Source organism: Lissotriton helveticus, chromosome 8 (genome assembly GCF_964261635.1).
Source record: "Lissotriton helveticus chromosome 8, aLisHel1.1, whole genome shotgun sequence".
Taxonomy (NCBI): domain Eukaryota; kingdom Metazoa; phylum Chordata; class Amphibia; order Caudata; family Salamandridae; genus Lissotriton; species Lissotriton helveticus.
The window spans coordinates 803819456-803833820 of NC_136069.1; the positions used below are offsets into that span (position 1 = coordinate 803819456).

The window sequence follows — 14365 nt, forward strand, 5'->3', positions numbered from 1 at the left end:
CCATGGGTTTGGGGAGGTTGTGGAGAACATGGGTGTATGTGGTGCGTAATGTATTGAGAGAATGGCGACAGTTGGGGAGGTTGAGGGGTGGAAGGGAGGGGGCAGGCCCATGCCAGAGCAGCAGTTGTACCTTCTCTCATCTGCCTGCACTTTCACATTTGTTTGCATTATGATAATTTTGAATTGATTAGACTATTTTCCCTTCTGTAATGATTTCTACATTTTAAATCAATCTTTCTGGTTTGTACTTGAATCTTCTTCCGAGTGGGTTTTCCTGTGTGATTTTCCTATGTGGATTCTCTGGGTTTCCTTATAATTTTATGTCTAGAGCTCTCATCCTTTGGGACTCAGGCATAGGCCCAATCCATCCAGTTGGCCCTTTTAATTGCAAAAAGCGCAGACACTGGCCCTCCTTCTGCTTCATGGTTGGCACTCAGTGAAGGCCTTTAATGTGCTGCATCAGCCTCACTGAGGGCTACAGGTGGGAGCTTCTATCAAATCTGAAGGTTCCTACTCCAAATTTGTGAAGGATTTTGATATCTGCAGAAATATCATTGAGTTGCATGCTTTGAGATGGCTGAGGCTGAAGACTTTGTCTAAAAGTAAATGTTCTTTGATATTTTTATTTATTGTATTATGAACTCATGGCGTTGTATGTGCATTTATTGCCTGCTACTAGATGTTCTGTATGGCTATTTATGCTTAATATTTATATGCAAAGTATGTCTTTTTTAATTTTCTAAATATGTTTGCCTCTTGTGTGCATGTTTCTGTTGATGATCTTTTTGTTTTGACTCTAACTGTTATTATTGCTTTTGTTAGCTTATATTCTCTGGACTTCTTCCTTTTGGTGTCCCTCACTGTGTATTGATTTTTGTTTACTACCTGTTGAGCATTGCATTTAAAGAAAGAGCCTCATTTTGGCCGTGAGTGGCGGCCCACCCGGGGTCTTTCAAGGGTGGGGGGGAGTCATCTCCTCCACTCTGGCCAGACTAAAGCCGGACAAATTACAAGATCACTGCTAGCCCTGCAGTGATCTCTGTGCCTTTCACAGCCTCCGCCGCCACCATAGTGCTTCTGAAGGTACTGACAGTTTGCTACACGGACGCCATCATTTATAAGAACGCACACTAAACTTTTTCGTTTTCCCCAAACAAACTCCTTAGAGGGGGCAGTTTTCTCCAGTGTGTGGGTCTCATAAGTTCTTTTTCTGTCCACTCCCACCAGGTTTCTCCTGTCAGTAATGGAAAAAAGAAAAAAAATTCAGACTTTTTGCTCTAAATGCAGAGGGTAGTCTGATATCTTTACTTTGATGGCTCTTTCTCCATCAGGCAGTTTAAGTAGGTTGTTCCAACAGCAGAGCCAGCAGAGACACCGCCGTCGAGAAACTGATAGTCTGACTAAGTCAGAATAGAGGAGTTGAAGAGTGTACTCCATCAAGTTTGTAATGGCGTATCCTGTCTGTCAAATTCTTAATCAAGTCTTCAACCTTTTTGGTTGTTTACTCTCTCTCTTTCTTTTTAATTTGCATGAAGCAGTTTACTCTGTTTTTTACTCTACCTGCTTTGGGACAGTTGGTGAATGAGATGATGTTCATGAGTGAAAATGTTGGAATAAGACTGGAGCAGCCATGCCTTATTGATTGGATTTCTCTATAGATGCATAACTCTACCAGATGAAGGATGGTTTCATTTGATTCCTGTTCTCGAACATTGATGGCAGAGCGGGCTGCTTACCTACTCCATAACTCAACCCACATCTCTCTCTTGCCTTTATCTTGATGTTTAATTGCGAATTTGCATTGTTCTTGTTATGTGAATCATAATGTCGAAACTTGCTGGAGGGACTATTTAATTCATTGACATTGTTGAACAGTATCACAATGCCTGCTTGGCCTATGCCAAATACGTTTTTGAATAGGAGATTGTCGGCAGTAGCCTATTAATTTAAACTTGCTTTTTTCACCATTATTGGTTTTATTACCAATTGTAATCTATGGTGTTTTGTTAGGTAAATATTGTGCTCAGCACTATTTCCGGTTCCTTAGTTTTGCTTTTTCCCCAACATTTGTTTCCAGTGGTATTTTTAGCGTGGCGTAGATATGGAATTCGTATGTTTTATTTTCTTAGTTTTCCTTTTCTGTGGGTTGGTGTGAAATATTGGAAGTATGTTTTTTTTAATAAAAGTATTGAATGGAATTTGAAAGGGGTTTAATAATACGAGAAAGGGTAAAGGCATGAAATTAAGAACGGATTTTAATTTTTCAGAAGTGTCCGCTGCTGGGGTTTTAGGCATCAAAGTTTAAAAACAAGGTCTAGGTAGGCCTAGAGGACCATAGTTCTTTACCTGGCAAATTTAAGTGGTTTATGGCGACAGGGTCGGAATACTATTTTGCCTATGGCTGAGGATTTGGGTGCACCCAATTTATATGGACTAAACTTTATGCTCTGTGTTCATGACTTGTGCTTTCCTACATTGATAATAAATGCAACTGATGTCGAAAAAAATCTTGGAAGGTTAATTAATTTACTTTGATAAAGCGTTTGTGAGTTTACTGAAAGAGGCCTTTAGGACTTTCTGGGGAGAAGATTTTAATTAGAAAAAGAACTGGAATACCGTTTAGGAAAATATGAAAGTCAGTCAGACACGCAAGCTGCTATCCTACATGGAATCAAGAAATATATTGAGTTAAAAGTTATGTGGGAAGGGCTTGAGAGGTTAGAAAGCAAGGTAAGTCATTTTGACATTGAAAGAGAAACTTGTACGAGAGGCAACAAAATCAAATATGAAATAAATACTTTTCACAGGAAGTCCTTTTGTCAAGCATAAGTACTGGGAAAGAAGCAAGGGGATTAGAAACTGCTGGCTGACAGTGAGACAGTTGTGGATGGCAACATGATAATCACGCATTCAGGAATGACCGCAGGCATTATTAATTTGAATATGACGCTTTCTATACTCTATTTGTTCAATGTAACAAAACTGTATATATTACATCACTGAGAGATGTCTCAAGGGTATCAAAATGCCAGCTGTTTCAGAGTCCAGTAAAATAATTCACTTGATGGCTTAATAGAAATCTTAGAATGACATCGGAATATCAACTGTCTTAGAGGGGCCTCACATCCAAGACCTGATGATTATACTGTCTAGTTTAGTGTTTACCAAACTGCGGGCCGCAACCCAATGGTGGGTCGTGAGCCGATTTTTTGATGAGTCACCAAAGTCTAAGCAATAAATAAAGAGGTCTTTAAATTCTATATTTACCTTGTCACATTTGCTGCACTTCAAGGGAGAGGTCGGATGTCAGGCTATGTCTTCCCTCATCGGGATGTTATTTAGAAAACCCTCTCACTTTGCAGTCATACAAACAAAAGTAAATGGAATTATGTGACAATCTTGCTGGGGTACAGGTGTGTGTGAAAGGAAATGCTGTAAAGTGTCATTTTTTGTAATCAACTTAACAAAATAGAAATGAACTGTACACATTCAGCAGTTAGGAAAGCAAAATTAAACCACATTTTTAGTAATGCCGAAGTGTGATTGGAGTTAAGATTTGAATAGGGTCAAAATAAATCATTACACTTTACTTGGTGGTGCACAAATGATAAATATTCACTGAAAACCGATTTCCTAACATGATAATTTGTGTGCTATGTAGTTTTATCAGTAATACTCTTTCTATGGAAATCACTGATATACTGTGAAGGAAATGCTTAGCTATATATGTATAGTGTTATGAAAAGTGTGACATTATTGCCATAGCGCTGTGTATCGATGCTTGTAAACGATTGTACCAGAAATGATAAAATGTAATAAAGATATTTTTTTTTAAATACTCTGTCTATGCAAAGTTAGTGGCCATTTCAATGGAAAATGTACTGTCTGTAAATGACACTGCGCTACCAAACGATACTTTAGTTATATTAAAAAATCACCCTCCTCATGTCCATTAAAGCTAGGTAGGTCACAAAAGTTATCATTATAAAAACTGGGTCGTGGTTCTAAAACGTTTGGAAACAACTGATCTATTTTTACGAGGAATTTAGGTCTGGGCTGACAGGGATCCTTGAAAGATTAAAATAATGTTACCTTACAGGCACAAACAAAATTGCAGAACAAACATCATTGTGAAAGAGGAAAGACCCAGCAAAAGATCGCAACACTGTCTTTTCTACAACAGGCACATTTTGACTATGACATTTTCCTTTAACCATCCCTCCAAAGTAATCATCCCTCAAGTAACAAGACGGACATCTCAAGCAAGCATGACGGACATCTCAAGCAAGCATTAATATAATTCATCCATTAACCACCAGAACACAGGACACACTGAGTTGTGTTAGACAGCTCCCATAACTAACAATTATCCCCTTAACAGAACCGTACGGATTATAAAAATACTAAATCCCAAGTAAAGTGCCACGATTAGTCAAATACACAAGGACGTTCTGTACATCAATTGAAAATGTATATACTCATTTCTAGTATTTTGGAGGTTATCTCAGTGTATGACATACATGGTTTAAATTGTGATCTGTAACATATTTGTGCTTTTATATTTAATGTCTATTTTAAATATTACATCTTCAGTATATTAAAAAACATTTATCGTTGACTCTTACAAGAGGTAAAGTACTCTGATGTCTATAATGACAAAAAATGCTATTTGCAAAAAACCTCATAAATGTGAATTATCAATTCACATGCCTTTATAAGTCATTCCATTTAGGACCACATTATACACTGTCTAGTAATAAAGCTGAAAAAAGGGCTGTTACCGTCTACGTTAGAAGATGGCGTGAAAACGGAGGCAAACCCACTAAAGTCATACCATTATTTATTTATTATTGATATTATTTTGGGAAGCACTTTAGGTTGCTTTTCATCCACTTCAAAGAAATTTAGGATACAAATTAATTAGATACTTAGAGGGTGGGCTGTCGATACGAGCAAGCAGGTTTGGCCAGGGTGTCTACCAAGCAGTCAGTCTTCTTGTCTTGAAGACCTCAATATGTCCTGCCTGGTTGTGTTACCATAGCCTTGAACATGGTGATATTAAAATGAGATGGTGAACTCTTGTTTTATATGTGGTGTCAGCAAACAGTTTCTCTGCATCTGAAGGAGTGAGCTTTCAATAGTCATCACACTGCAATTGTGTGTGTGGAAGCACCAGTGCAATCCGAAGCCTCTTTTCTTCTGATGTAACATTATAGTGTTGGAAATCAAATTTTCACTATTGCCTTTTTGCACTGACATAGCAATCAAACCCGCTGCTACTCCACCTCCATTCACTCCCCACGGTCCTGTGCCTCTTGCGGATCTGAGCCCAGTGGCATTGGACTTGCCCGCGGGTGCACAACCTCCGCTGTGTGTGAGTAGCCTGTTGCTGTGCATCCCACTCCATTCGACAGAAGGTAGCAGAAGTGAGCAATTTCAGGCAAAAGTACGTCAAGATGCACCTACTTCTGATTGTTGGTTCCCCCATGTGTCCCCTCTGCACCCATTGCCCTGTTGTTTTTTGTGGACAGTTCAGAGTAATGCATCTACAAGATGTGGAAGGCTCGACCGCTCAGGGTTCTAAAAGCTTGATGGCGATTGGAGGCCCATGCATTTCCATCTACTCTCATCCTATGATGCTTTTAAAACTAATGGAAAGAGCAAAGTGTCCCTGGTGATATAAATGAAACTTAATGTTCATGTTTGAGGGAGAATCGTGTACATTTTGAGTGCTAATGAAATGTCTGTCTTGAAATTGACAGTATACTCCCATTATCATTCTAATGGGGCACTAACACATTGTTCATTGCCTTAATTTAAGCAAACAGTTGCTCATAACCTATTCTCTAAAGTCATATCCAGATTCATTCTCGTATGGTGGCTTTGATTGGTAGCCCCTTTCTTAGTTTACGTTTAGTACCTCTCTTTTGTTTAATAGTGTGGCCTTGAGCAGGGTAATCGCAGAAGCACACGAACCAGATGTCAAATGCACAGAAGTTTCAGTTGTAAAGTGCCATCAAAGTAAATGTGTACGTAAGCTGGCTGTCCTCCAGCTGCTGTGAATGTAGAACAAGACAGGACTTCGGAAAGTTTTCTGAATATGAGCTGTAACGCAATGAATGCCATGCGGTTTAATTAGTGTTTCTGTTTAATTAAGATAACAATGCAGAAACCCTTCACTAGGACATACACGAATAAGTTACTTGTTGCTCCTTAGGGAGGATATTATAAGCTGAGCCCTGATGTGCGGGTTGGAAAAGTGTCACTGGAATTTATAAGCGCCATTTGTCTAATTGCAGTAAATGTAGCATATCCAAGCGGGTTTAAAAGTTGGGAGGCTGTTGCGTGCTCGAAAGGACTTGAAAGCTTGGTACCTGAGGCAGCTGTTCACAGGTGTTGCACATCTCCCGAGAGATGGCTAAAAGGCTGTGTTGTTGTACCCTGTCTTGAAGCGGAGGCGGTAAACATGACAGGTTGTTGGGTGCCATCTGTTCAAAAGGACGGCCGCCTTGTACGCCTTAATGAACCTGGAATCGGGCTGCTGTCTGTCACCGTAATAATGGTCTTCGTTTGGTCTCTTAGGTGGAGGTTGATGGGACGAAACTGAATGTGACCAGTGAGTGGAACCTGGCTTCACCTTTAACGTCCGTCACCGTCGATAGCACTCCCAGGACCGTGCAGGTACGTTTTTTTCTTCTGATTACCATTAGAGGCAGACAAGCTAACTCCAGGCAACTCACACCCGCTTTGTCTAAGCCAAGCCAGTCGATCTTTATGCACCCACCCACCCTGTGAGAAGGTGCTACATTTCTGCCATAAAATTCCAGTCACAATTCCCATGCCTGTCGTCTTTTTTCAGACAGCAGTCACTCTTCCAAGCAAGCAGTATTGCCAATAAATCTTTCGCGTTAATATTTGTATAACTGATTGGTACTGCAGGGACATAAATTACATATCTGTCAATTGCATAATACAACATGGTTCATAAAATAATGCAAAGATGAAGTGCAAGTGGTAATGATGTATTACTTCAGGATTACTATTGTAACAGAGCGGGGAAAGGAAGAAATCAAGATTGATTAAATATAGCTCGTAGTTATCTGTGTGTTTTTGCCACGCGAAGCAAGTTCAGTGCAAGATTCGAAATGGTTTTGTAAACAGAATAAGGAGGGAAAACGATTGTTTTTCGTTGAATTTAAACATGAAAGGCATGGGCGACACAGGGGTTTTGGAGCCTTCTTCGAAGGCTGTGAAATGGCAAAAAGGTTTAATGGTACTTGTGAATCTAAAGCGTTTTTGATCCCCCTTAACACTGTTCATTATGTTAACCCTTCTCACCTGATGCCATCAAGGGAAATATGACTTTGCCTGTTTGCACCTATTTTGCAAAGTATTACCATACCAGTCATAGGAGTTTTGTATCTCTGACGTATCCTTTGATGAAAAATTGCCACAGAATCTGTCCTCAGCTGTTGTGCAGGTCTGTACAGTCCCCTGAAAGATTGCTGAATGGTTTTTGATTAAGGGGGAATACTGCTGTTTTGAAATTGGAAAATCTGCCATTAAATAGTATTTGTATCTGAAATCCTCTTTTGTTGTTGAAAGATTGGGCCAATTTACTGGGTAATCATTGGCCACAGTTGCTGGCCAGCCCACCAGCTCCATCAACTAGTGTAAGCAATCTCTGTGTCACTTTTGACCCAACACGCTTCTTTACCTTTCAAGTGCCGGAGAGTGCACATAAGAGGAAGAAGCTTCAAATGCTTAGACGTCCCACTTAATTTTCATTGCTAAGGGGGGGCGGAGCTAGCCGACGAGCGAGATGGCCGCTTGTTAAGCGCGCTCCTCGCAAACGCCCGAATATCCTCAAAAAACATCCTCCAATACAACTCAAACTGCCTGAAATGACGAGAGAATCGAAAGTGGCGGCGGCGGGCCAGGTGTGACACCACTAAAGAACCCCGTATTTAATACTAATTCCCGGAACGACGAGCGGCCACCTGAGGCCTGGGCGGCGAAAGTGAAAGTAGATCCGCGGGCCACAGTAGAGAGCCGGGCCGGGACGCAGGGCACGTAACGCGGCCGGGCGAGCTGAGAGTGCCCGCCGTGGTAGCGCCTCGGAGACCCCAGGTACTGGACGGGGCCCGAGACTGCAGTCATCGGGATACACCATCCCCCACGTGCGGATTGTGTGCGGTGGGCTGCAGAAACGCCTACGACACAACACAGGTGACCCGACAGCAGCTCGTCCTGTACGGACTGGGACCGCGGCTGGGCCTAACTGATTAAGCCTCGCGCCCCTTGCCACAGCAGAACCGCGACCTTGAAGACCAGGTACAGAGGCAGTGGCGCACCAGCGGACGATCTGTGGGTCCCGCATGAGCGTTTGTTGGGCTGTGGAGTTAGGGCCTGCCGTGCGAGTGTAGAGAGCTGCGCAATACCTTCGGCCATTTGAAGCACTCAGGCCTATCCTGGGGGCATATTGACTCTGTGTGGAGCCTTCATTGAAACGGGACCCTTGAGGCTGCATATCCTTCCTAAGGGCGCAAGCGTGTAGGTCGTTGTGTGGCCTAGGGGTAACTGGCGAGTCCTACTGGGTGCAAATCCCATCACTCGCATCGGCGCCACGAATAGATGATTACCCCCCCCCCGCCCACAGCATTTCCATGCCTCAAGCTTGACCACGCAGTGGGAAATCAAGCTGTGAGCCAGAGCCCAAGCTCTGCAAGACAATTGCGCTCATATACTGAAGCAGTGCGACGTCATGCGGCCACGGCGGCCGGCCGGCCTGGGGACACCGGAGGGATCCTCCAATCTGATACCCTGGCAGAGGATGCTGGAATGCAGGGCCAGTGAATGCTGAGTGTGTCGCAACGCATTCCTTTTTAGTCTTTCCCCGGACTGACTGCAAGACCGACAAACTGTACCAGAGGCCTACAAACACTCTGAATCAGCACCTAATGGACGCGAGTGTGGATACGTCGGTGGTAGAGAGGAGGCTATCCTCTGGAGTACTGACCTTGCTGGTGTGAGCTAACCCGCGAAACCGACTGTCGAGAGGCGCTGTAATAGTAGCACCTGAGAGGCGGTAAAACCTACCATTGAACCATCGAACCCAAACCAAACTCAATTTTGACCAGACTAAGAAACAACACGAACAAAGCACGGAGGACCGATCAACGTCGCAATCCACAGCAGGAGCAACTAGGGGAGTAACAAATGATGACATACAATCCATGTTTACTACAATCCAAGCCGCCCTGTCTAATATCGATGGGAAAATTGACTCCTTGACATACAGAGTGGACAGAATGTCCGAAAGACTTGATAAGCACACAGAAAGAATAGACATGGCGGAGCGACAAATACAAGAAGCAGAAGATGGCCAAGTACAGTTGGACGCAAAACAAACAATGATGGAGAAACAACTGGCGGCAATGACGGCAAAGACGGAAGATTTGGAGTCCCGTCCCGTAGAAGCAACATCCGTCTGATGGGAATTTTGGAGACGACAAATGCGGGCCCAATGGAACAATATGTGGAAAAGCTGGTAATCTCCATGCTGGGACGGTACACCTTCTCGGATGTTTTTATTGTTGAACGGGCCCATAGACCATTAGCGTCGAAACCACCTGCTGGGTCCAGACCGAGACAGATTATTGCCAAAATACTGTACTACAGGGACCGGGACGCAGCGCTTAGAAAAGCCAGAGAAATGGGTAAACTATCCCATGAAGGCATTGACATTTGCCTATACCCAGACTTCACGTCTTCGGTACAAGAAGCACCGAAGAAATTCACTACAGCAAAACAGAAACTGAGGGAACTGAATATTCCACACACCATGCTATACCTGGCCAAACTTAAAATCACTGTTGACGGCAAAGCGCGTATCTTTGCTAAACCATCAGAAATAATGACGATTTTACAGCAAAAAGGCCAGTTGGGCATGCAGAGGAGATCACCAAGAAGTACCCATGTGGAGCAATCCCCCATGTCCGATGTTGAATGAGCTATATCTCATTGACACATGTCGGACACTGAAGTGACCTGAGCTCATGCTGTGGAGAGTGCTTCCCTTCGAGAGGTGCTGGACTATCGAAACTCGAACACCGGAAGGACTATGAAATGCTGATCCAGATAAGTTGTCAGTTAATATGTATTGCTTGTAATTTTAATGCGAAACCATAGCTAATGTGTGCCTTGAACATGCTGGGCCCATGCCAGCTGCTGGATAAGAGGTTCTCCTATAATCTGGAACAGTACTGTTATCAAGTAGCGTAGTTGTACCATGCATGGAAGGGCGTTGTCCCATGTGGCTTATGCTGCAGGCAACAGGAGGGCAGCTTTGACCCCTACGTGTGAACCACACCAGTTTTTTTTGTTCTCTTCTCTTTTCTGTTTTGGGGATAATGTTGACTGTTACTATGGGGTGTGCCTCCAATAGTACCGGGAAAGTGGAGTGGGCGGGTATAAGGGGTAAACAGAAAATTCCAACCAGCGGCAAAATTGCGATCAGACTCAAAGCAGACACTTTCAAACACCATAGACATATTCATTGAATAGATGACGGAGAATCGACAGATGAATGACACCTTGAAACAGTGCAGACCACTGACGCTCCTATCCTGGAACATCAGAGGGCTGCATAACCCTCAGAAAATACGCAAGGTGTTGGCGTCCCTCGATAGGCATAAGATAGATGTGGCTTGCTTGCAGGAGACACACCTCACTGAAACTAGAGAGAAACTAATAGGGGCAAAGTGGGCCTATTTCAGACTGGCTTCGTCCTACTCCTCATACGCTAGGGGAGTCCTGATATGAATGAAACGTACCGTACCCTTTACGCTTATAAACTCTATACGGGACGATCCGGGGCGCTATGCGATATTGCAGGGAGGCTTCGGGGAATGACGTTAACAATTGTAAATGTGTACTGCCCGAACACCGATAACCCCTCTTTCTATGCACAAATTTGGGTGCAGTTAAACAACCTTCAACCTGGCGCTATCGTTTGGGGCGGGGACTTTAATACTTGCCTAGACCCCACATTGGACAGGTCAACTGGAACTGACCGATATGGTAAACATTCGGCCAAAGTTCTAAGGGTGGGGATGACCGACTGGGACATAGTGGACATATGAAGACAAAGACATCCGGAAAGGAGGGAAGGCAGGTGCTTCTCATCAACACACCTCACTTGGTCCAGACTTGACTATTGGCTGATATCACGAGAAGTATGCACATGGACTATTGATGTAGCACGCCTACCTTAAACACTATCTGACCATGCCCCAGTTCGAATTCACTTAGAAATTCTGACGCATACCCCAAGACAGTTCACATGGAGGCTAAGCCAGATGGCGCTGCAGGATCAGGTATTTCGGGAGGAGTTCCGTCAGGCAATACTAAACTTCTTTGAACACAATTCCGGATCGATCCAGAGTATGAGGACCCTATGGGAGGCTTTCAAAGTCACCATCAGGGGCACTGCATAAGCAATACGCAGGCATACTAAAAGATATACAGGGACAGCTGGAAAGAATAGAGGCTGACATTAATAGGCTGCAGCTTGAATTCGCTGAAACCCAAAATGACACATTACTGGCCGAAATTAGAACACAAATTGACGAATATAACAAATTCGCAGATGATGAGGCAAAATACATGTCGCGCAAATATACAGCCAGGAACTATGGAGAAGGGGGTAGACCTGGCAGAGCACTGTCATATAAACTCAGACTCAATCACACCACAGCGTATATTACGCAGATCCAAGACGAACAGCGCAAAGCGGTATATGACACCCCAACTATACTAGAATGCTTCACCAAATACTACACTCAGTTATACACTTCCCAGGCTCAGTCCTCCACATCAGACATTAGAGACTACCTAGACGTCATAGCGATGGTGTGGCTGTCAGACACCCACCGAAAGTACCTCTGTCTCCCTGTCTCTAAGGATGAGATAATAGACACCATTAACTCCCTCCCCAATAATAAAGCTCCAGGGCTTTGTGGACTCCCGGGAGAATTCTACAAGGAATTCCGAGATATACTGATCCCACACCTCGCAGAAATGTTTGAAGAAACTTACGAGGAAGGTACACTGCCGACCACACTAAGCGAGGCACTCCTAATAGCACTCCCGAAACCAGGGAAGAGGTGTGGTGCCGCGGCCATGGCGACTGACACCGGACGCTGGGGTTCACTGTTCGATCCCGGGTCCGGCGGCAGGGGTCTGCCCAGCACCATGTGACTCTGGGCAATAGCTCGCTTATTCTTCCCAACGGCCCCAGCGCCGGGATGCCTCCGGGTAGCTGTGCGCTTTACAAATACTGGATTTATATTTACATTTAGGTAAGGACCCAACTGAGTGCGAATCATATAGGCCCTTATCCCTGATAAACATAGACGCTAAAATCTTAGCTAAAATAATTGCGAATAGAATACAACCACTACTTTGCAATTTAGTACTACCAGACCAGGCAGGCTTCATGCCGACACGGTCTACCATTCACAATATACGAACCAACTTTTCATTATTCCACCAGATAGATCCGGATGTGCCAGCGGCCGCGGCTCTTTTAGATGCCGCCAAGGCGTTTGATTCGGTGGAGTGGGACTTTGTTTGTCACCCTTCGCAAGATGGGATTCCCTGAACCCTTTTTAATGTGGATCTCCCTGCTATATGCATCGCCCAAGGCACGGGTCAGGATAAATGGCTACACATCCAACCCCATAGAGGTTACACAGGGTACTAGACAGGGCTGCCCACTGTCACCAATGCTTTTTGATATAATCCTAGAGCCGCTGGCCTGTAAAATTCGCCAGAAGCACTCCGACATGGCCCTACAATTTGGCCTCCGGCCAATCTGGATAGCATTGTACGCCGATGACCTGGTCCTCTACACCACATATCCGGCTAAGAATCTAAACCCGCTCATTAGAGAATATGTTAGATATGAGCAATATGCTGGCCTTCGAATAAATTGGGATAAATCTGTCGTGATACCACTCACCACGGGCACATTGGAACCTGATCTGGAATTCCCTCTAAAGTGGCGGATGGACCCAGTTAAATACCTAGTGGTTTGGATTCACCGAAATCCACAGCTACTCATCAGTGAGAATTATGGTAAGGCAATGGCGAGGCTAGAAGAACAGATAGACAGATGGATAAAAATGCCCTTCTCAATGGCGGACAGAATAACCATACAGAAAATGATTGTATTACCTAGATTCCTGTACCTGTTCTGGAATATACCGATATGGCTAAACAAAGCCTTCTTCGACAAACTACGCTCTCTCCTGCAGAGGCTGACATGGTCTGGTAGACAGGCTAGAACCAGTTAGAAATACTTACACAACCGTACCACTTGGGGGGCTTTGGGGCACCAGATTTCCATCTATACTTTCTTTGCGCACAAGCACAACATGCGCACTACTGGACACAACCACACGCATACATACCTCACATCACAGTGGAAAAAGATAGCATTTCTCCTATGCCACTGCAGGCACTGCTTGCTGACCCAATGAGGTACACCCCAAGGGATAAATGGCGTGCGCTAGCACATAAATTACTGGTATACGCACGAGCGCTGCCCACGGCGAGACATCCTAAACTCACAGTAACTCAAGAAAAGAACATGCAAATCTTGCTTATGGAGATGGGCTTAACCACTATGGGACAAATATTCCCCCATAACACATTCATTAACTGGACGGACCCCTCCTTATGCGCACACCAAATCTCCCTGAAGAAATTTGCGTATTTAAGATTACGCACGGCGATCAGGTCATTATACATTACCTTCCTGGCCGACCCCGAGCAAATGAACAAATTGCAAATGTTGCTGATGGCTCCTACCCGAAAAAACCTGGTAACACGACTATACAACGCGGGACAAGATGAACAGGATGAGAAACCTACAGCAGCGCTAGGCAGATGGGAAAGAACACTGGGCAAGCCAATCAATGAGCAAGACTGGCAATACAGCTGCACACAACTCACACTCCTCACGTCCAACTGCAACTTACATATTATACATTTCAAGTTCATTCACCAAATATACTACACACCGGCTAAACTATACAAACTGGGCCTCAGAGGTGCAAAGCACAGAACGCAGTTTTCTTACATGTATCATGGGCATGCCCACAACTGCAGACATACTGGAGTGCAGTCAATGCCACACTAACAGATATGCTATTGGAACAGATCCCTAATACCCTCTTGGTATGCATTTTAGGGGTCAAAAAGCTCAAACATGCCAGACGCAAGAAATTCCTAGCAGTAGCACTACTACATGCAAAAAGACGCATAGCAATAAGGTGGGGAAGCAAAAGACCACCCAGGC

General features: G+C 44.1%; 1 protein-coding gene across 1 annotated transcript in view; it reads left to right on the plus strand.

The window, feature by feature from the left end:
* PCCA (propionyl-CoA carboxylase subunit alpha) overlaps positions 1 to 14365 on the plus strand; it is a 2354189-nt gene that overhangs the window by 1619836 nt on the left and 719988 nt on the right. The window contains exon 20 of the mRNA XM_078657621.1: positions 6583 to 6681. Coding sequence (XP_078513747.1) covers positions 6583 to 6681 — 99 coding nt within the window. The remainder of the gene's footprint in view (positions 1 to 6582; positions 6682 to 14365) is intronic.